Source organism: Candoia aspera, chromosome 7 (genome assembly GCF_035149785.1).
Source record: "Candoia aspera isolate rCanAsp1 chromosome 7, rCanAsp1.hap2, whole genome shotgun sequence".
Lineage (NCBI taxonomy): Eukaryota > Metazoa > Chordata > Lepidosauria > Squamata > Boidae > Candoia > Candoia aspera.
In genome coordinates, this window is record NC_086159.1 from 4,634,549 (window position 1) to 4,658,548 (window position 24,000).

A 24,000-nucleotide genomic window follows, 5' to 3' on the forward strand; every position below is an offset into this window, starting at 1 on the left:
ACTCTTTGTTTTAAATCCAACAATATTCTTATCTTAAGGCAAAAGGAATAGCTGTGTGTTACACCTTCTTGTTCGCACACAGAAAAAACAGACTGAAGACACAAACAGTCTGCTGAATTTTAATCTACAGCATAAACTAAATCTAGGAAATGGCTTGCAAGGTATCTTCTGCCATCTTAAAACCTTCTTCTTGACCTGTACAGACTTATGCTGCCCAAGGCTTGGGATGGGAGAACTTGACTTGTTGAGTCTCATCCACGTGTCCTCAAGCATTTGACATACCAATTTTTTTTCTAGAAAGGTGGGGCTCTAGCTTGGCTCTAGCCTGGCACACTCAATACGACTTTTCAAACTTCAGGGTGGATGGTTGGATGCTCCTGATCAATTTCCATTATTTATTAGATTTATATTCTGTTTTTCTCCAGCGGTTCAAAGGTGTTCTTTTCATTTTATCCCCACAAGAAGCATCCTGTAAGGGAAGCTGAACTGAGAAGGAATGGCTGATCCAAAGCCACCCAGTGAATTACTATGGCTAAAAATGAGCTGGAAACTAGATCAACCTTGCCCTAGTCTAGCACTTAAACCACTGCCCAACCCTGGCTGTCTTACCTAAATTACCTTGCCAAATCTCACTTAAACTGAGTACAGATCAGCTTCTGAGAAAACCAAAGTGGGCAAAAATCTTGCCTTGGAGATATGTTAATGTTCCTCAGGAGCTTCCCATCCCTGGAGACACAGTAGCATTGAAAAGAACCAGAATACCTTGTTGGACTAGAGCTAAGGGTTTGATCTCTGCAGGCCACATGGTCCTTTGAACCACTTCTTCATGGACTTTAAGAACCATCCTGCCCAAATTCTATGGCACATCACTGAATGATAGAAGCATGATCATTCACAGATATTCTTTTCCCCAAAGTATATAAGGCTTCAGATCAGCTTTATATATAGAAAAATAGTTTTAAATTATTCCTCCTCTCCCATCCCCCAAACAAAGCAACAGCAACAAAAAAACCCTAACTTAACTTTAAAACTTTCCAAGCCACATGCATTACAATGTTTGAAGATATCTCCCAAGGTTCACTGCCAACTAGACCCCAATTCCCTTGCCCACACTAACAACTGATCTATTACATCAGCGCCCAAGAGCCAGTTATGTTCCTTGCACATATGTAAGTACACAGTAGGAGAAAGACAACCAAAGAATTCTGTCTGACCCATAAATGACCAGACTCCACATTTCAATCCAACATAGGTAGAAAAGGAAGATGAACATGACCAAGAGAAAAATGTGCTAGAAAAGGACAGGACAGGCTTAACCAACCGTTAGTTCCTTTGAAGGCCACAGATGAGATTGGAAAATAGATTATCTAATGTAACTAGGGTTATGGTTATGGAAGCAGAATCTTGACAGAATAATTGATGTACAACAGTGGGAATTCCACTGGAAGAAAACCATTAAATTTACTCCAAATATTATTCCAGTCTAAAATGTTTTATTGCTGGTATGTTACTCCAGTTTGTTGTTGTTTATTCATTTAGTTGCTTCCGACTCTTCGTGACTCCATGGACCAGCCCACGCCAGAGCTTCCTGTCGGTCGTCAACACCCCCAGCTCCCCCAGGGACGAGTCCGTCACCTCTAGAACGTCATCCATCCACCTTGCCCTTGGTCGGCCCCTCTTCCTTTTGTCCTCCACTCTCCCTAGCATCAGCATCTTCTCCAGGGTGTCCTGTCTTCTCATTATGTGGCCAAAGTATTTCAGTTTGGCCTTTAATATCGTTCCCTCAAGTGAGCAGTCTGGCTTGATTTCCTGGAGGATGGACTGGTTTGACCTTCTTGCAGTCCAAGGCACTCTCAGAATTTTCCTCCAACACCACAGTTCAAAAGCATCGATCTTCCTTCGCTCAGCCTTCCTTATGGTCCAGCTCTCACAGCCATATGTCACTACGGGGAACACCATTGCTTTAACTATGCGGACCTTTGTTGTCAATGTGATGTCTCTGCTCTTAACTATTTTATCAAGATTTGTCATTGCTCTTCTCCCAAGGATTAAGCGTCTTCTGATTTCCTGACTGCAGTCAGCATCTGCAGTAATCTTCGCACCTAGAAATACAAAGTCTTTCATTGCTTCTACATTTTCTCCCTCTATTTGCCAGTTATCAATCAAGCTGGTTGCCATAATCTTGGTTTTTTTGAGTTTTAGCTGCAAGCCAGCTTTTGCACTTTCTTCTTTCACCTTCATCATAAGGCTCCTCAGTTCTTCTTCGCTTTCAGCCATCAAAGTGGTATCATCTGCATATCTGAGACTGTTAATGTTTCTTCCAGAGATTTTAACTCCAGCCTTGGATTCCTCAAGCCCAGCACATTGCATGATGTGTTCTGCATACAAGTTGAATAGGTAGGGTGAGAGTATACAGCCCTGCCATACTCCTTTCCCAGTCTTAAACCAGTCTGTTGTTCCATGGCCTGTTCTGACTGTTGCTACTTGGTCGTTATACAGATTCTTCAGGAGGCATACAAGATGACTTGGTATCCCCATACCACTAAGAACTTGCCACAATTTGTTATGGTCCACACAGTCAAAGGCTTTAGAATAGTCAATAAAACAGAAATAGATGTTTTTCTGAAACTCCCTGGCTTTTTCCATTATCCAGCGGATATTGGCAATTTGATCCCTAGTTCCTCTGCCTTTTCTAAACCCAGCTTGTACATCTGGCGATTCTCGCTCCATGAATTGCTGAAGTCTACCTTGCAGGATCTTGAGCATTACCGTACTGGCATGTGAAATGAGTGCCACTGTTCGATAGTTTGAACATTCTTTAGTGTTCCCCTTTTTTGGTATGGGGATATAAGTTGATTTTTTCCAGTCTGATGGCCATTCTTGTGTTTTCCAAATTTGCTGGCATATAGCATGCATTACCTTGACAGCATCATCTTGCAAGATTTTGAACAGTACAGCTGGGATGCCGTCATCTCCTGCTGCCTTGTTATTAGCAATGCTTCTTAAGGCCCACTCAACCTCACTCTTCAGGATGTCTGGCTCTAGCTCCCTGACCACACCGTCAAAGCTATCCCCAATATTGTTATCCTTCCTATACAGGTCTTCTGTATATTCTTGCCACCTTTTCTTGATCTCTTCTTCTTGTGTTAGGTCCTTGCCATCTTTGTTTTTGATCATACCCATTTTGGCCTGGAATTTACCTCCAATGTTTCTAATTTTCTGGAAGAGGTCTCTTGTCCTTCCTATTCTATTGTCTTCTTCCACTTCCGCGCATTGCTTGTTTAAAAATAATTCCTTATCTCTTCTGGCTAACCTCTGGATTTTTGCATTTAATTGGGCATATCTCCCCCTATCGCTGTTGCCTTTTGCTTTCCTTCTTTCTTGGGCTACTTCTAGTGTCTCAGCAGACAGCCATTTTGCCTTCTTGGTTTTCTCTTTCTTTGGGATGTATTTTGTTGCCGCCTCCTGAACAATGTTGCGAACTTCTGTCCAAAGTTCTTCCGGGACCCTATCTACTAAGTCCAGTCCCTTAAATCTATTCTTCACCTCCACTGCATATTCCTTAGGAATATTAGTGAGCTCATATCTAGCTGATCTGTGGGTCTTCCCTGATCTCTTTAGTCTGATCCTAAATTGTGCAAGAAAAAGTTCGTGATCGGAACTACAGTCAGCTCCAGGTCTTGTTTTTACCGACTGTATAGATGTCCGCCACCTTTGGCTGCAAAGGATGTAGTCAATCTGATTTCGGTGTTGTCCATCTGGGGAAGTCCATGTATAAAGCCGTCTCTTAGGTTGCTGGAAGAGAGTGTTTGTTATGCACATTGAGTTGTCTTGGCAAAATTCTATCAGCCTATGTCCTGCTTCATTTTGTTCTCCCAGGCCATGCTTACCTGTAATTCCAGGTGTCATTTGACTGCCCACCTTAGCATTCCAGTCTCCCGTGATGAAAATAACATCTCTTTTAGGCGTGTTGTCCAGTAGGTGCTGCAGATCCTCATAGAACTGCTCTACTGCAGCTTCTTCAGCATCTGCGGTTGGGGCGTATATTTGGATCACTGTGATGTTAGATGGCTTGCCCTGAATTCGAATTGAGATCATTCTGTCGTTTTTTGGGTTGTATCCAAGCACTGCTTTAGCCACTTTACTATTAATTATGAAGGCTACTCCATTTCTTCTGTGGTCCTCTTGTCCACAGTAGTAGATCTGGTGGTCATCTGATGTGAAGTGGCCCATTCCAGTCCATTTCAGTTCACTGATGCCCAAAATGTCTATCTTTAATCTTGACATCTCACCAATAACCACATCCAATTTGCCCTGGCTCGTAGATCTTACATTCCAGGTTCCAATGGTGTGTTGATCCTTAGAACATCGGATTCGCCACTCACCACCAGCACCGTCGGCCGCTAGCCGTCCTTTCGGCTTTGAGCTAGCTGCGTCATCACGTCTGGGGCTAATTGAACTCATCCTCTGTTCCTCCCCAGTAGCATTTTGACCATCTTCCAACCTGGGGGTCTCATATTCCGATGGTATACTGACATATCTCTGGTTGTACTGATCCATTTAGTTTTCATGGCAAGAATACTGGGGTGGGTTGCCATTACCTTCCCCAGGGATCGCATTTAGTCTGGCCTCTCTGTCATGACCTTCCCGTCTTGGGTGGCCCTTCATGGTTTAGCTCATGGCATCATTGAGGTGCTCAAGCTCCAGCACCATGACAAGGTAACGATCCTTTGCTGAAGGATAATCCTTTAATCTTATCTTATTATGTTACTCCAGTAGCGATTGCTAAAATGCACAGTTCATTCTCTAAAAAACTGTTGGAAATAAGAATGGATTGGATCATTTTTTTTCCCACATTTGGTGAAAACGTTGTAAAGCTCAACAATTTTGGAAATGATTTATACAAGAATGCAAGAAATTCTACAATGGAATTTCCTTTCCGACCTGTTACTTTGCTACCAAATGAACATTGTACATGGTAACAGCTGCAAAGATGCTTCCTAATAGAAAGTAAAGGCAATAGGAAGTATTGGAAAGTAAATACAATTTACTTTCTAATACTTTCTATATTGGAAAGTAAATACAATTCCCTCTGCAGAAGAATGGCTAATTAAATTTTGGGAGTATGCCTTGATGTCCAAAATAACCATATCTCCCCAGTAAATCTGAAAATGTAATGGGAAGTAGGAATAACCTTGAGGAACAGGAGGAAGAGTCTCGACGAAGACAACAGTCAGATAAAAGAAACCTGAGCCCAGGGCAGAAATGTAATTTGATTAAGCATCTCAGACTTGACCCGCCCTAGTTCTCATAAAGATAAAGGTAGGGAGGAGCTTTCAGGCTTGCAAGATTCAGTTACTGTGACCTTATAATAAACATAATATTAGCATTCATAACTTTGATTCCCAACTTACTTTAAAGGACTGACAGACAAAGAATTAACTCAACTTGGAAACCATTTCTGGATTATAATTCTATAAAGAGACTTGTACCACATCTCAGATTTGGGCTTTCTTAACATCGTCTTAATATTCTATCTCTAATGGATCTGTTAAATCAGTAGTTTTAATTCTTTAATCTTATCTTATTATGTATGCTGTGCTGACTACAGCTGTTGATAGTTGTATATTGCTTGGATTTCAACAATGAACTGTCATTTCAAAACAATATAATTACTTAAAACCAATTAATGAGATATTGAATATTCACCATGTTTTATCTTTTGGTATTTTTTCTCCTCTTTTCTTTTGTCTTTTTTCAAAATGCTGAATAAAAATACATTTAAAAAAAAAAAGCCAACACAGGCACCTATTACATTTATGACCACAACAGCTGTGTTTGTTCAAAATGCTTAACGAAGTAAGTTCATGATCCAGCAGGTGTCTTGCCCAATGCGCAAAGCTTATTTAGGTGCTGTGTTGTTGTTGTTAATATGATGTGCCAGTTCAGCCCATTAGGTTAACATTTTGTGTGAATGCAGAAAATAGGGCGATTCAATCCCTTACTTGAGTGCGTTGGGCAACAAGAGAAAGATATTCCTAGTCCTGCCAAGGCCGGTCTTGTCCCCCTTTGGGTGGTATTAGACCTGCCATTACTTGGATCTCATTACATTTTATATTTATTTATTGGTATTGATATTTATGGATGAATATTATTTATGATTTTATTGAATTTTAAACTGCTCTGTTGTGAACCGCCCAGAGTATCCCGTATGAGCGAGATGGGCGGTGATAAAAATATGATAAATAAATAAATGTTTCCAAAAATTTATGAGACAGAGGATTTTCCAGTCTCTTCAGAGTTGACAAGTGACGAGTGACATTCACTAGCATCTGTCTTTTCCTGGTTAAAAAATCTGCACAAAAGAACCACACGCATTTATTGGTGAGAGGTGTATCTTAACAATATTGTGTATATTTCTGAAAGCTACATACATGAGGGGGGGAGGGGGCTCTTTAAATGTGAAGCTTGCACTAGAAAAAATGGCATAACAAAAAATGGTACCAGGAAAATGTCTGAGTTGAAAAAAGGGAATCGAAGGAATATGCATTCTCAACCCTGTGCAGTTGTGTATAGAATCTAGATATATTACAGAAAGTTGCAAGCAGTGACAAATGTGTATGCAAGTTGCAGGGAATTTATTTTTTTGCAAATTCTATTTAAAAGGAAGAAGAACCAAAAAGACCAGAATACTGTTACTAAGGCAAGGAGTGCCCAGCCCACCCATCCAACTTTGGCTAATCTCAAAAGCTAAGCAGAGTCAAGGCTGTTTAATTGGGGATGGGAGATCATCAGTGTTAGACTTGGAAGCTGAAAAAATATCCCAGAAGGAGGAATGATGACCACTACCGTGTTGTTGCCAAGAAATATGGATATTTCCTTAAAGTTTGCAGGAGTCAAGCTCAACTCATGGGGGTGTTTATCTTTTAAAGGAGGTAGTAGAGTTATTTTTAACCCACCTAATGGCATACAGTATTTCTACGTGAAAATCAAATGTGGGAAAGATTCACTGCAGTGCTAGAGGCTGCTTGTCAAAAATATTCTTTTTTTTAATAAAGACTTTATTAGAATTTTTAAATACAGTTAAAATACAAAGTATAGAAAAGCTTGAGGAAAGAGCTAAAAGAAAAAAGAACTAAGGAAGTGCAGAAATAACTAGAAAGAAATACAAAGAAAGTGACTTCCAACCTTCTCCAACACAGATATGAACCCAGATATTGATACTTACTCTTAACTAAACCTTAATCAGCATTGTTTCTATCAAAAATAACCATTTAATCATCAAACCCCAAAATCAAAACTTCATTTTTTTCAGCTACAACTGCTCGTCAGAAACGTTCTTGTGTGACAAGGTGACTCAAAAGTTAGCTCATTTACATGGAAACCACACCATTTGTTCCGTCAACACATTTCAATACCAGATTTTTTTTTTAACTCCCTTTTTTTTTCTGTGTAAGGACTTTAGAATACTTCAGACAGGGTGAACACAGCTAGCTCATGGTTGCTCATCTGGATCAAAGAAAACCCTATCCAGATTAACTTCTGGTAATTTGTTTAAACTTGCAGAGCTCTTACCAGGGCAACTGTCTTTCATTATCAGCAACCCCATCACCCTCCTGGCATTACTGCTTTTTTCTCTCTTTTTTTTTCTTTTCTTTTCTTTTGCAAAACATATCCCATAGAATGACCTTGATTTGCTCTGCAACAAAGGTGGCTTTATGCAAAGGATGAAGCCAACAGAAAGTAAGGAGAGAAACTTCAAACCGCTCATTACCTAAATAATAAAACTTTCTATCTCATTCCTGTTACGTACTGTATATCCCCAAAGGTGCACAAAGGTGTTGTGTTCTTGTTGTGCTTTTAGGTGGAATTTTGTCACCCACTTTGAATATTATCTTTCAATAGGAAAGCGGCCAACAGGTTGCCTTATGTAAATCATGTCAAGGCCACAATCATTATTCCAGGATTTTTAGGGCAAATCACAGCAAAGAGTCGCTTTTTGAGTGAGATGGGCAGTGACTAAATTTGAAATATAAGTAAGAAAATAAATAAAACATGTTAAACCCTTCCACATGGAAGATGATACAGTAATGAACCATCCCCCCAATCAGGGGCCTTTCTGATATGTGGGACCACCACTGTCACAACCCACTCAGCACGGGCAATGGTTTAGGGATTGCACAAAGTCCAGTGCCGATAGCACACATCGGGTCCCCAATATGAGACCCAGTTTGGTCTAGTGGTTACGGTGCCGGGCTAGAAACCAGGAGACTGTGAGTTCTAGTCCCATCTTAGACATGAAAACCAGCTGGGTGACCTTGGCCAGTCCCTCTCTCTCAGCCCAAGAGCCAATCAGGCGTAGTAGGAGAGTTCTAGTCCCGCCTGAGGCATGAACACCGGCTGGATGACCTTGGGCCAGTCCCCCTCTCTCAGCCCAACTCGGTGCAATGTAGACCAGCCTCCTCGTGGTGCACCCCGGGCAACGTGGCTTGTCAGGGCTAAATAGTCTACACATCTGGCTGCTGGACCTCACAAGGATTTCCCAGCAAGAAAAAGCAGCATGAAACCCAAACTGCTATGCCATATGGTCCCCAATGGCTGCATTAAGATTGGTTTATTGGTTTGTTTATTTATTTCTCACATTCATATAGCCACCCATCTCACCATAAAGTGGCTCTGGGCGGCTTACGATGAAAGATAGGCGCTGTGTTTCCCACATTGCTGGAAACGATACAGTTTTATGCTACCATTTATCATCATTGACGATTTACATGTGAACCACAACATTTGTTCTGTCAACATATTTCAATGCCGTTTTGTTTTTCTTGGCAAACTCAGTTTTTTCCATGAAAGATGCTGCTGCTTTTTGAACTCTACTAGTTACCAGGAAAACCTCCTGCTGCAATTCAAGGTATTGCCTATCACCTGGAATGCTCTTTGGGCCAGGCTATTTGAGGGATTCCCTGAAGCTTCTTTGGTGCAGTGGTTGAGGCACCAGGCTGGAAACTGGGAGACCGTGAGTTCTAGTCCCGCCTTGGGCACAAAACCAGCTGGGGGACCCTGGGCCAGTCACTCTCTCTCATCCCTGGGAAGCAGGCAATGGCAACCCACTTCTGAAGTCTTGTCAGGAAAACTGCAGGGACCAGTCCAGGCACTCTGAGGCATCTGTAAGGGTCCCGCTCTCACCCTATTTCAAGGAGTTCTTAAAATCTGGCTTTTTCTTTAGGCCTTGGATTAGACTGATTGGTGGAGCCCTAGTGGGATGGGAGTTTTTGCGTTGGCATTCTTTTTTCCAAATGTCTGCTTTGTAAGATCCCTGCATTATTCTAAACCAGTTTCTCAACCTTGGCAACTTTAGGATGTGTGGACTTCAACTCCCAGAATTCCCCTGTCATATATCATATCATCAAATCAACTGGATAAGCTGAGAATTTTAGGTGCTAGATGCACCCAAAAAAATCAGGTTCAGTTTATCTGCCAATGGGCTACTCTGTGAGTATTCAATTGATTTTATTACGGTCACTGACCAGTACAAGATACAATTCTATAAAAATATGCACATTAGCCATTAGCCATAAAACGTGAGCCATCTAAATTAAAATAATTTTAAATTTGAGTTTACAAGTTCCAATTAGGTGTTAAAATACGCTTGGATCACAATGTAAGTGAACCCCTCAATCAAGTTTAAAAACAATCTTATTAATTTGCATTATCATGACTAATATTCTATCAGGTATAAGTGTGTATAAAAATATATATAAAATATTAAAAGGAGTGATAAAAAGAGTAAAATGTCATATATAAAATGTGTTATATAGACCACAAAGTTATTACAAGGGATACATTACTACATTTTTCCAATCATAACCTGATGTATCTTCATAGCAGCTGCGCAGAATCTGGCTACTTGCACCGTGACGGTTGGATATTCATCTCTAAGTAACATTTGCATACAATCTATATCTTTCCATCTAGGGCATTTACTAATCAAAGGTAATATTAGTTTACTCCTGAGCTCTTTATAAAAAGGACAACGGAGAAGGATGTGGTCTGTAGTTTCTATCTCTCCATTGTTACAAGGGCACCGCCTTGCAGCTATTGGGATTTTTTTGTATCTGCCTTCCAGGACTGCAGAAGGGAGTGCATGGCTTCAAGCTAGGGAGAAAGCTTTCCGCTGGCTAGGAATTTCAAGTTGAGAAAGGTAGTTAGCGGTATTGACAATATATTTATTATGCTCTGAAGATAGGAAATGAGGGGCCTTCTGTAAGTCCATTTGTCTCTCTATATCCTTCATCCTTTGCTTCAGGGTCAATTTTGCCTGTTCGTAATCCATCCTAAGAATTGAATCTGTAGAAAATCCTAGCTTTGAGAGGCTAAATTCAATGTCCTTTAACCAAGAGGATTGGAAGTAATCTTGAAAAATGAGTGGTGCTAAACCTTGGGGATAATGCTTGAGTTTTAGCCAAAGGTTCAGGGAGGCTAGACGCACTCTTGCCTCGACTTTTATCGTGCCGACTTCCAGTCGAAGTTGAGCGTTGGTCACACATTTGGGCATTTGGGCACTGCTCTAATAAATTTGGACTGCACTCTTTCCAGAGGTGTAATGCTTGAAGTCGGAGCACCAACGCAGGACCCGTAAAGGAGCTGGGCTAATGACTTCGCCTGGAAGAGCTTAAGAGCTGCTGGAATATATAGTGCCCGCCTTTGCTTCGGAAAAACTTTAGCATGGCATTGGCTGATTTTTGTCCAGAATCAGCTGCATACTCAAAGTGAGGTTTCCTAGATCCAGTGGCATGCACAACTACCCCTAGGTATTTGAAGCTCGTCACTTGCTCTATTCTGTGCCCATTTATATGCCAGGAGCGAAGTTTCGGCCTTTTAGCGAAGGTCATTATCTTTGTTTTCTGATAATTTATTTCTGACTGATTATTAATACAATATTGGGCCAAGGATGTCAAAGCTCTCTTGAGGCCTATAGGAGTCCTGGAGAGTATGACCGCATCGTCTGCATACAGCAGCAGGGCAATACTTCGGTCCCCTAATTTAGGAGGATGAAAGTCTGGGTGACTTAGGCATCTTGCCACATCATTAATGTAAAAGTTAAAAAGTAGGGGAGCCAAAATGCAACCCTGTTTCACCCCCTTTTGTACTTTAATCAGCTTGGACAGTGACCCAGATCTATTGCACCTGACCTTCAAGGCCGTATCTGAGTGTAGGGCACGTATTAGGTAGCGAAGCCTGCTATCTATTGAGGCGGCTTCCAACTTCTCCCACAGCTTAGGCCTAGATATAGAATCAAAAGCTGCCTTTAAGTCTATGTAAGCAGCATACAATGATGTTATCTTGTTAGAACAATATTTTTCAATCAAGTGTTGAAGAATCAGGCATTGTTCAATAGTTCCTCTGCCCTCTCTAAAGCCAGCCTGTTCGTCCGCTATAAGATTTCTCTGGTCCAGCCAGTCTTTGAGTTTTCCTTGCAAATGTCTAGCATATAGCTTACTAATTATATTCAGTAGACTAATAGGTCGGTAATTGGCAGGATCATTTGTCTTCCCTTTTTTAAAAATCGGGACTATAATAGCCAGGCCCCAATCCTCTGGGATTCTCCCCGAATTATCAATATAGGTAAAAAGTGATGCTAAAATCGGGGACCACCATTCAACATTATTCTTTAATACTTCCGCTGAAATAAAATCCATTCCCGGAGCCTTCCCTTTTCTAAGTTGTCCAATAAGAAATTTGATTTCAGCCACCGAGACTGAGGGCCACTCGATTAGACCTTCGTTCATTTGTGTCAACATCGCATTGTTAGGATTCCTCATACATTTTCTGGAAATGGTATTCCCACACCTCTGGAATAGTAGATGATCTGACAGTCTGATTGGATAATAGTTGCCAAAAAAGGTGTTCTTCAGTTTGGCAGCTTCAATAAGACGTTTCCACGTGGTTTTCATATCCTTTATCTGCCAATGGGCTAATCTGTGAGTATATACAGTAATGCTTTTTAAAAGTAACACTTTTTAAAAGGGTCCGCTTTTCCGTGGATGGGCTGGGGAATTCTGGAAGATGAAGTCCACGCATCTTAAAGTTGCCGAGGTTGAGAAACACCGTTCTAAATGTTGTATGCCACCCAGAGTTGAGTGGAGTTACTGTATAAAAGATCCATGGAAAAGCTGACCCTCGTATTTTTAACCAAAATATCATGAAAAATGCACCACCCGCGGATAAGCCGACTCACATTTTTCATGGTATTTTGGTTAAAAAAATTGAGGTTCTGCTTAACTGCAGATGGGCTTATATGCAAATATACAGTATACAGGAAATACGGGTACTTTTAAAAAGCATTACTGTATATACTCACAGATTAGCCCATTGGCAGATAAACTGAACCTGATTTTTTTGGGTGCATCTGGCACCTAAAATTCTCAGCTTATCCATGAGGATATGTGGTAAGTTGATTTGATGATATGATATATAATATGATATATGATACGATTGCATACCATGCCCAAACATCAGGTGGGAATGTTGACTTCCAAATAGAGCCACCTCCCATGGCTTTCTTTATCAGTGTCGCTCAACCTTGGCAACTTTAAGAGGTGTGGACTTCAACTCCCAGAATTCCCCAGCCAGCACTGGCTGGGGGATTCTGGGAGTTGAAGTCCACACCTCTTAAAGTTGCCAAGGTTGAGCGACACTGACCTAGATCCATTGTAGTTTTGATTTGGCCCTGCCAATGGCTGATGGTTCGTTTATTGCCTCTTTGGGGAAGGAGGCAGGGGGGAATACACAAAATCAATCCTGAGAAAAAGTGTAGAAAACAGCAATTGCAAAACAGGCATGCAACACATCCCTGGGAATGTTTGCAAGCTGTCCTAGGAGCACGATTGCATTGTTAATGCATGTGGATTAATAAATAAGCAATAGGTAGGATTGAAAGAAGGAGGTTGACCCATTGTCACCCAGGGTTCCACAATAATTTGGATTCAAGCCAAGGAAGCACCAATCCCAATCTCTCTTCTTCAATCTAGTCCTTTCACCGATGTTGAACTTTCTTTCAGTGCCATACATGCATTCACTTCTCCATTAAACAGTCCTGTATCAGACCAATAACATTTTCCATAAATCCTGGTGGGTATTCATTGCGTCATTTGTAAAAACAGATAAAATCCTGCCAATCCTGACAAAATAATAATTTCCCACTTCGTTTTTCAACTGTGTGAATTTTATCAGAGACCTTCCCAAGCAGGAAAACTGACCTAATCCTATTGGACCATTTTTCATGCGAAAGATTTTCCCAATATTTTTACTGGCAAGGAGGGATTGACTTTGCTGCTAATAGCATCAAAAGAGTAAGCTTCTTAACTTCATAACTTTTTATTTCTTGCATGAAATATGTGACCAACCTAAATTTGGTGAGAATTCAGTCCTTAGTATTGCTCTCATTTTGTTGAAGACCACCCTCCAAAATTTTGGGACTTTATCACATTTCTACTAAAGTTGGAAGAAAGGCTCTTTTGAATGATAATCCCTCTACACCACAAAGCAGTTTGCATTTTTGGTGAGATCCTTCAATGTCCCTAATTGCTGAACACCGCAGCCCTTCTTCTTCAATGTTAGGGAAATAAAGCCCTACGTAACAGAAGATTGCCAGGTTGCGCAAAGATTTCTGTAATCTCTGTTGACTTTTCAGATCTGGCAGAGGTGTCTGGAGGATGTGGTCAAAAATAGTCAAGATGGTGGCCACAACAGTGTGATCAAAGCTCCACCTTTCTCTCTTTTTTTCATGTGAGTCATGATGCACATAAAAAAATGAATGTAGCTTTGATTGCATGGCCACCATTTTTACTTTTTCAACCATACCACACAGACACTGCTGGATCTGAGCATGCATACCAACTGGCGTCAGTAAACTATGAGCTGAATCCAGAGCATTGATCACTTCCTGGGCTTGTGAACCCAGCTGAACTTGCTTCATTGTCCCATTTTGAAGGGACATATTCTGCAGATGATCAAATCTACCTTTAACAAACACAGAGCAGTCCATCTGTGCCTCTGAAACAGACGTTAACGCCTTTCCCCTCTTTTCATTTTCCGATGAATTTTGTGGTTCTGCTTGCTCAGGTGTTCGAGCCAGTCAGAAAAATTCCACTTGTGGTTTTCTTGTCTTTCTTTTTTTCCATTCTTACTTTAGCCCTAGTTGTATTCTGGAATTAACAAGATTTCCAGCTCTCCTTGAGTGAGATTTAAGACTTCATCTTGCTCTCCTCATCCTTCAACTCTCTAGCATCCATCCAAAGAACTCCAAAAGTAGCATTGGGACACTTGTCCTGGACAGAGAACAAGACTTAGGGCAACCTTCCAGAACTTGAAGTTTGTGTAAATTGAACCAGGGCAGAAGAAGAAGCCTCTCTCTAATTGTTCCTGGATCTTGCTGGAGGGGTCAAAAAAGTCAAGACAGTGCCCATGACCATCCATTCAAAGCCCCACACCTTTTTAATGTGCATCATGGCCACTCTTTTTTCAGACCTCAAGGCCTACAGGGAATAGGGGAATGTTGTAAGAATATTAGTCTCACCAGGTTAAAGATGGGATATGAGATGCATTTTGGATTCTTTGGGTCCTTGAGTAGAAGGGATTTTTTTAACCTACTGAAGGGAATAGTTCAACTTTGGAGACCATAGAACCACAAAAATGGGAGGGGGGTCTTACATAGGGTCCACCAGGTATGGGTTGCTCTCTCTCTCCTAATCTATCCTGATCTTGCATCCTCTGGTTCACTTTCTCCAAGGATGCAGATGGAGACATGCTTCTTTAATTAAAGGAACTGGAGTTTGAACTTAGGATCTATTTGTCCCAAGCATCTGCCCTGCCATGGGATTAAGACACCACACATGATATGTCTGGGAAAACACTAGGTTCGGTAGTTTGTGATTCATCAGATTGTGAGAATCAAGTCTAATGCGCACCTGCAAACATAGTGCTTGATTGCACCATATAGTATACATTTGCATTTTAATGAACTAAATTGGAGGAGGGTGTTCCATTATTCACAAAGGCCAGTTAGATAAGAAAGTATATCATCACATTCATTTATATCCTTTGCAGTGATGTTATTACAAATGATGAAAAATATCATTTTTACATCATTGGTAAGATGCCGTCATTATGGAAATCATATGGGTCCTTTGTGTAACAAGATCATTGTACAAATGTCACAGATTGCCACGGAAAATTGGTCCATAGACTGTCACATCCATTGTCTTGAAGCTCACTAAATCAAGGTTTCATTATATTTAAAGACTGCAAATTGGTCCTTTTGAAAAATACGGACTGTGTTTGTTCAACATACTTGCTCAGCTAAAAGGGGATTGGATAGTTTATGCTTCAGTGTGTTGTAGGAACCCAGTCCTTGTCTGGGATGAATACTGTCCTACCATGTTGTGTGAATCAAGTCATTATGTTTTGCCATTGTGTGCCATATTTGCTTCAGCACAGCATGTTAAATGAACATACCAATTCTGATTCATTAAACAAGGATTTGAGGTTAGCATGTTGTGTGAAGCAGCCACCAGATGGCTAAGTTGATTAAGTTGAAAAGTTAAAATGATAGTTAAGATGTGTTGCGACACAACTGTGTAACTGAAGGTTTGCGTGGTATTAAAACTTTGGGCCATTCGCTCCCAGCCCAACCATCCTCATTAGGTCTGATTCATACAACATGCTAGACTAACTAAAATAGAATGTGGTGGATTGTAGTTCAGCAGCTTTTGGAAACCAAGACATCACCTTAGCATGTTGTGTGAACTTGGCCATCACATTAGGTCCTAATATGATGTATTAGACATATGGTGGTGTGCAAACAAAGCCATTGTGTTTTGCTAATCCGAATTCAGGCATAAACATGTTGTGTGAATATACCAGCAAGCAAAGGGAAAACTTGTGGACACTCAGCCTTCCAGAAGTCTGAAAGAGTTCCCATGCAAGTCTCCGTAACACAAGGTTGTTTTTCTGTCCATGAGATCAGGACGGTTTTCGGTGGCAGCAGATCTACCCCAGTTCCTTCTGTGCCTTTCCAATAATAATCCTGTTTCTCCTCTCACACATCCATATATCATCTGAACTTGATTAGAGATATCAGTTAGGGCAAACCAGGCAAAGGGATTAATACTGGAGATTTAACTGCTGAATTGATTTGCAACCTTCTGGGATACTTCCATTCCATTGCACCTAACCACAAAGTAGCCTATCTGAGATGTTGACATACTTTCTGATGAAATCATTGGCACTCTGATGGACAACCTGCACCTTGCCTTTTTCACTCCCAACTGTCATATTGCCTTGGAAATAAAATAATTTTGAACAAGTGTTATTTTAACCTTCAGCCTACCTGATAAAGACAATCTTCTTGACAATCTTCAGAGCTAATTAATTGTGAAGAGCAACGGAGCTGTTACTTTAGCACTCCAACCTTAGTAAGTTCTGATGTTTGCAACACCCTCTGTTCGTGGGAAAGGAAATTATTCAGGCAAGACAAACAGCTTGGGAGTACAGCCAGGTCCCCTTCCCTTTTGGATCTCCAACCCATTCCACTTAACTCTCTGCCGAGAAAACCTCTTTTGCAGACTTTTCAAGGTCAGAATTTCTAATTTGTGGTGACACCAGATGTGGAGGTTGTCCAGAGAAGAGAAGCTTATCTTGGCTTTCCCTTCTGTGCCTGGGAGCAATTCTTGGAAAATACAAACCATCCAAACTATCCTATAGCCATGGGGATGCTATCCTAGAGATCATGTGGTTACACTCTTACTTAGTGAATCTGGCCTTTAATTTTTTTTTTAAAAAGCCTGAAGATTGGAACATCAGAAACAAAAGGGAAAGAAGAAATGGGAAGTATGCCCAGATGACATCTTTTTGCATCATTTAACAAGGCCCACAAAACCCACAAGGGAAGAAGTTATAGATGTCTCTCAACCAGACAGAAAAGTGATGAAAATATGAAGCTTTAAATAAGTTTCATGTCCAGCAGGAATTTGGGCAGCTGATGTTGAACATTGAATAGGAATGCAAAGTTAACATATGACAGGCTAATATGGAATCACAGCTCCAGATGGTGAAGACCTGGAGTAGGGAGGGAGGGTATGGATGTTAAAAAAGTCTAGAATAATGCACAGCATTATGTTTGTGTGTATATCACATGGAGGTTGCATTTCATACACATAAACAAGCCAACCACAGTTTAGCCTAATACATTGTTTATGATTCAGTGTGTTGCCCAAACCCCAAACTTTGGGTTGAATCAACAATGGTCCAGTTAACCATGCTAAGTGTATCATATTAACACAAATGTACAGAAAACAGAGTCAGTAATGCTTAGAGCATGCCACTGAAACCTTCTCAGCCCTAATTAACAAATGTGTGCCTGAAAGAGGAGGAAGCAGCATTTGTCTGCTACATTAAGGACAGAATGTGGTTGGGACCCCTCATCACAGACCATAGGAATGACCACCAGTTCAGGATCAGTTTAATTATCCAAACAACAAAGCAGGTCCTGGAGAATGGCACTTTAGGCTGTAGGTTGCAAGGGTAGGGACAGTTGAAGGCCACCCCGAGAAAAATGCACCCTGCATGGAGAAAACTAGTAGGTCAATGAGAAAGAGGGTCAGGCTAATCCTGTTGATACAGAGAGCTTCTTAGAAACATTTGAATCACTCTTTAAACCTGAATTATATGAAATATTCATTCAGACCTTCAAAACTCAGTTGGTACCCTTGGTGGGAGGACAACAATGATATATAGCGTTAGAAAACTAGTCATCATTAATAGCCCAATTTTTCATGGATTTATTTGGAAACATCTCAAGTGGTGGCCATCATCACGTCTGAGGGCAGCAAATTTGAGTTTAGCGGGCCCTTGGCATAGATTCCAGAATGAAGTATAGTGCATTGGGCACACAACTGATAGAAAATACTTCCAGATTATGTCCCGCCATTCCAATCATCCTGCAGCTAGTAGCCACAATGATTTTGGGTGATCGAAGTCATAGTGCAACTCAGCAGCAGAACACCAGGTTGAAGAATGCTGTTCTAAATAGACCTGATACGAAGACAAGAGGAGACTTATTGGTTCAGCTGACAGGCCCATCTAATCCAGCATTCTCTCTTCATGCGCCTAACCAGATGCATTCAGAAAACACAACCAGGAGAATAGCAGCCTTCAACAGTTGCTTCCCACAGATTGTTATCCCACACCTTCAAAGTAGGTTTCTGACAGGAGCAAACAGCATTTTTAATTTATTTTCTCATGTGCTTTTATGCTACCTCAATCAGTACAAACTGAATGAGTGAAGGCTTATTTTACAGCTACCAAGACCACTAACCATTGATCTAATTTTGATTATATCCAGTAAGTTTCCTTTTCCCAATTCAAAAGCATTACCCAGGAAGAAATGGTATTCTACAGCCCTGCCTCTCCCTCTTTCCACCTATAGAAACATGTTAGGAATGAATGATCATTGACAGGTTGACAGTTTCTTCATTAGTCAACACTCTTTGAGAACAGGCATGTGATCCAATACCACATCATCTTCAGCAGGAATACCTTCCATGGGTTCTATACATAGCATGATAGCAGAAGAGCAAGGGGTGAGCTTGATGACCCTAGTGGCCTTTTCCAACTCCATGATTCTAATTTGGCAAATAACTGACCTGTCCCAAAACCACAGGCAGCTGATGGGGTAGTCTCAACATTCCTTGATCTTGACAGAATTAATGTCAATTCTACAGTGTATTGTCTTCTCTTAAAGTTTGCAAGAAGCCAAGTCAACTAACAAATGCCTTATCAAGTGCATAAAAGAGTCGTTAAGAGAGAGCACAGAATGTAGCAGTTCTGGGATCCATGCTCATCTTGATGCCAAAGATCAAAAACCTGTCATTCTCAGCCAAGGGGAAAAAGTCCTAGAAAGCTATGCAGCAGTGGTCTTGGGGAACCTGAAAGGCCAGTGAAATTGCTTCATTAAGAGCCTGTTAGCTAGCTAAGACTCAAGATGGGTCTGCCAAACAACTGAGGGTTGATTTGGAGGGACAAGGTAAACAAGAAGAGCTATCTGTCTAAAAAGGCCATTAATGTCCACATACACATAGATGTGCACGTGCACTGGACACAAGATGTATTCCCTTCCTGTTCCTAACTTCTTACACATTCCAGAGATAGAGATGAATGAATGCTAGGAACTTGGAACCTGTCCTTCAGTCACGATTGCCTGCACAAGGTTTCACCTGGCGTGTTTTTCCCTGCCTTGCAAAATTTACACACTATCCAAGCCAGGGTTTGGCACCTGGAGGAATTCTATGTTGTGCTTTACTGCAACTCCTGGAATCCTGGGAAATATGCAAAGGGATGCTGGGAATTGTAATTTGCACATGAGCTTATTTTTAGCAAATCTTCCCCAGCCAAAAAGACAATAAATGTTACTTATAAGGTGCAAGGACCTGAAAAATAGGGAATTTATCCTACCTGGGCACAGAGTTTGAACACGGGGTTTAAATGCTTCTTATGGTCAAAGGAAATTAGCACACATCCAATTATTTCATAGAATCGTAGGCTTGGAAGGGACCTTGGAGGTCTTCCAGCCCAGCAGCCCCCTGCCCATTTCAGTGGCCCCAGTCGCTAAACCAATCTTGAGACCCTTTCGCCAGGTAGCAAAGGCCGTGTGGAATTGCCACAGAAACGGAAACCCAGAAAAGACTTCCCATCACTCCAAACCACAAGCTGACATCAAATCAACAGAATTTAATCTAGTTTATTCTCCAAAAAAAAAAAAAAAGAGAGGAGGAAAAATATGAAAACGAAAACCAAAGCGCAGTTCTTAACACTAGCAGTAAGTAAAATTTGTACAACCATTCAATCTGCATCATAGGATGAAATAAATCTACATCTTATCTTATTTGAGAGCTTTTGAGTTATACATACAAACAACAATTACAGGAACTGGTTCACAACGCGGACAGGCCTTCGACAAACTGGCTGCGGCAACGAAGCTGCAGGTCACACCAACCGCCCCGAAACCGTTCAACCGCTCCGTTGTTCAGAGGCCCCTCGCCTGGAATGGATGGTTTGCTTACAACTTGGATGTAATTTATCTTTAACGCATCAAAATAATCTCAGCCAGTATGTGAAGAGAGAGAGAGAGAGAGAGAAACAGCAAAAAAGCATAACTGGCAATTTGTCCATTTGCCGGTTTGACCTCATTCTTCTCAGACCGTACCATAAAATGCTTCGCATGGTACTTGACTTGTACTATCAACATCTCCAAATCTTTTCCTTTCCTGTTTTTTCCCCCCTCTTTTTTTTTACAGCTACCCAGTCGTCAGAGTCTTCCTCGAAAATGTACAATATTTCTTACAATATAAGTTATACAGTGTTCAGCAACTATCTGCTTTACTTTGGGCAGGGGGCAAGGGGGGAAGAGGGTGGGCGGTGTGGTTTTATTATTATTATTATTATTATTAATATTAATATTATTTCACAGCACTAAAAACCCAGTTCAACAATGAAGTTGCGTTGCAATGATTTATTCACAAATGGGATCCCGATTCGGTGGTTGAGAAGCACAAAGACGCTTGAGAAAGCAGCCAACAGTCAACTTTCCACATTAACGTTTGCTCGGTTTCTTTTGTTCTGAGGACTTCAGCCAGCTTTACAATTTCCATTTTCTTTTATTTTCCTGTCCTGTTTCTCCATCTGCAGCCAAGAGTTTTGAAGGGCAAGAATGCTTGCCTCAAATGAGGCAAGTATATAAAGGTACCTCTCATTTTGAGAACATTAAAAAGGGGACTTTTTTTCTTTTCTTTTTTTCTTTCTTTCTTTTTTTTTTCTTTTTCTTTTAAGCAGGAAAGTCTCTTCTCTCTGAGATATGCTCCTTAGCCCATGGCGGTGACCATACTCGATGGGTGGTGAGGTCCGAAAGACAAGCTGGAAGATGGGTGCATGGGGGTGGGCGTGGTGAGCATGTGCCCCGAATGGCTGAACGGCGAAATGTGGCTGATGGAAGACATGTGTCTGGAAAGGGTGGCCGGGTTGAAGGAGCTGCTCTTGGGGAAATCATCCAGGCTGTCGTGAACCTTTTTGTTCTTTTTTGACTTGCTAGACATTTTTCGGTTTCTGGTCTGGATGCCTTCCTTCTTCATGGTCAGGGGTCTGTTAATCTAAACAAAAATCAATTAACTTTTTGTGGGCTGCTCACGTCTCCTGCTTTTCCAAAATCTCTCTCACACACACAAACACACCAAAGTTCTAGGGCAAGGACTGGCAACCTTTTCTGTGCTCAGGGACCATGCTTTTCCTAGCTACATCTTCACCTCTATCTACATTAAGCTGCAGAAGAAGAAATCCCAAAATACAGTGATGTATTAGTTGGAACAAGGTCAACGAAGTTTTGTCTTTGGATGACTAAAGTTTTAAGAGTTGCCAAATAGGAACTAAGAGCCGTTGGTGGGCTACAGGTTGTATATCTTTTTTTTAAGGATCTATCAACAAACCAAGACTGGCTCCAGATTTGATAGACTTTCAACCAAACCCCCTCTCTGGAGCCCCTTCTCCTTCCCTCTCCCAGCTACAGATATAGAGCACCGCAAAGATTCTAATATAAATACACATTGTAGACTTTAAATTGTGAGCCCCATGATTGATTGATTGACTGATTGATTGTCCTGCGTTTGCTGCAGCTGCTTAGCCCGATAACTGAGCTGACACAATATACTAAATCATAAACCAACCAACTCTTCAGCTGCTTTCGCACATCACACCAACCCAACAAAAGAAAAACAAGCCAAGATAACTGTGTTGTGCTAATACAGTCCCTAGATCTTCATCTAACCTATTGACAAGGTTTGGGTGAATTCCGGGTAGCTGTAGGGTGGTGGCATTTCTTTAGGGTTTTTAGGGTAGAAAATAATAGTAGTAGTAATAATAATATGGCTTGGTAGCATCTTCTTTTCTCAAAAGGGACTTGTTAATGGAAAGTCCTAGGTAATTTCAGATCCCTGCATTAAGCACTAACTTTGATGGTCCAGTGGTGGCAAAGGTAGTATCTTCTACGAATACAGGAGTGGCACCCTTGCTCAGACATTTTGGATCCCCCTTGTACATGAAGGAGAATATTGGGAGAAAAAGGAGAGAGTGGTAATGAATAAACAAGTGGGACCTGCCCTGAGGATTTCTTTCTTTGCCAGAAAAACATGCCATCATTTTTTTAAAAAATTAAATAGCTAGAAACATTAATGTCTATAAAGATGTATACTCCAGTTTTCTGCTGAGAAGGACCCAGGATGGCTTCCGATCATGCAATAAAACTCAAGTGTGCCTTCATCTTGCAGCTTCGTTTGATCAAACCTGCATATTTTCGCTATGGCATACAACAGAATATTGGGAAAGGCAGAGAACTGACAGAAGTGGAATGGAATCTCCTTTCAGGGGCATAGCCAGTTGGCTGGCACACTGTGCATGATTATCCTACACTATGAGATTTTTCTTTCAGGCCCCTTTGGTGGCCTGAAAGAAAGATTTAATTTCTTCCTCTTTCCTAAGATTTGATAGTTTCAGCAAAAGTATAGCCAAGTTATTCCTTCTGTAAATCAGATCAATTTCACTTCTTTTGAGTCACTGCTGGTGCCATGTAAAGCCAATGTAGTACTGGTAGTCCTTGCTTAACAACCAATAATGTTGGTTCAAACTTACAATGGTGCTGAAAAAAATGGCTTGTGGCCAGTCCTCACACTTACGACCATCTCAGCATCTCTGCAGTAACATGATCGTGATTTGGGGACTTGCCAACCAGTTCACATTTATAACTGTTGCAGCATCCCATGGTCACGTGATCACCATTTTCAACCTTCCCAGCCAGCGTCTGGCAAGCAAAATCAACGGGGAACCGCGTGATTCGCTTAACAAGCACTGCAAAAAAGATTGTAAAATTGGGTCGGATTTGCTTAATGACTGCTTTGCTTAGCAACCGAAATTTTGGTCCCAATGGTTGTTAAGCAAGGACTACCTGTAGCTATTTTTCTTTTTCACCCTTAAAAGGCAGGGACATATACCAAGGCATAATATATAAAAGTCTGTGTGTTGCTCTTGAAAAAAAAAAAACCTTTGTGAAAGTAGGTTGCAGACTTTTTCCCCAGTAAGGCTCTTCTGCTGGTGGTAGTTATCTGATGTGGAGACATTTAATAGATGACTTTATTCTTCCTGCAATGAAGGTCTTGTGATAACAAGGTTTAGCCTGCCTCTTAGCTCATTCTGCGTCAGAGAACTCTTACATGCGTGTGTGTCAAAACCTAAAAGTTTCTCTGTTCTCTTTCTGAACAGAGGGGATTTACTTTGAGTTAGGTATGGTCAGTGATGATGGGAACTGTAGTCCAGCTCTATCTGGAAGGACAGTGCTTCCCTTTCTTGAGCTAAACCTTGTTAGCCCAGCTTGATTCAGGATGCTTCACAGGTCATCAGACAGCGTCAACATGTATTGAAATGCCCTGCCTTCGATCCAAAGAGTCTGCAAGCTGAGTTTGAGCAGATCGAGAACAGTCTATCTAGCTTTGCCATGTCACACAACCAAACCATCTCTGAGGATCAGCTGAGAGTGTGACTAGCTCACTTACATTGTGGAGCTTATAATACAGCCCACAGGCATTACACACTGGGTCGCCATTGGCATTCCTCCTCCACAGGGTAGTGGTTGTGGTCTGGCAATTTGCACACGATGTCCCAGCCCTCCTTGCAGCTGACTGGGGAAGAAGAGAGAAAGCAAAGTCACATCACCAATACATTGAAATGAGGGATTTTGAAGACCTTAAAACATCGGCGTGTATCCAGAGAAGCAAAATAAAGCCAGCCCATTAGAACAAACCGTGCACCAATTCAAACAGTCCTTCAGGGGTAAGGTCCAAACGTAACCATATAGTCACCCTTGAATGAATGGGTCTTACACTAGCCCAGATCCTGTGGATA

The 24,000-nt window shown here is 41.2% G+C and overlaps 1 protein-coding gene across 2 annotated transcripts in view; it reads right to left on the minus strand.

Annotated features, from left to right (window-relative positions):
• Positions 1–19,816: 19,816 nt before the first annotated feature.
• GATA3 (GATA binding protein 3) overlaps positions 19,817–24,000 on the minus strand; it is a 53,203-nt gene continuing 49,019 nt past the window's right edge. For both annotated transcript variants that reach the window (XM_063308574.1, XM_063308573.1), the window contains exons 4-5: positions 23,652–23,777; positions 19,817–21,203 (exon numbers count right to left, since the gene is read on the minus strand). In XM_063308574.1, the coding sequence (XP_063164644.1) occupies positions 20,919–21,203; positions 23,652–23,777 (411 nt within the window). In that variant the 3' untranslated portion in view covers positions 19,817–20,918. The remainder of the gene's footprint in view (positions 21,204–23,651; positions 23,778–24,000) is intronic.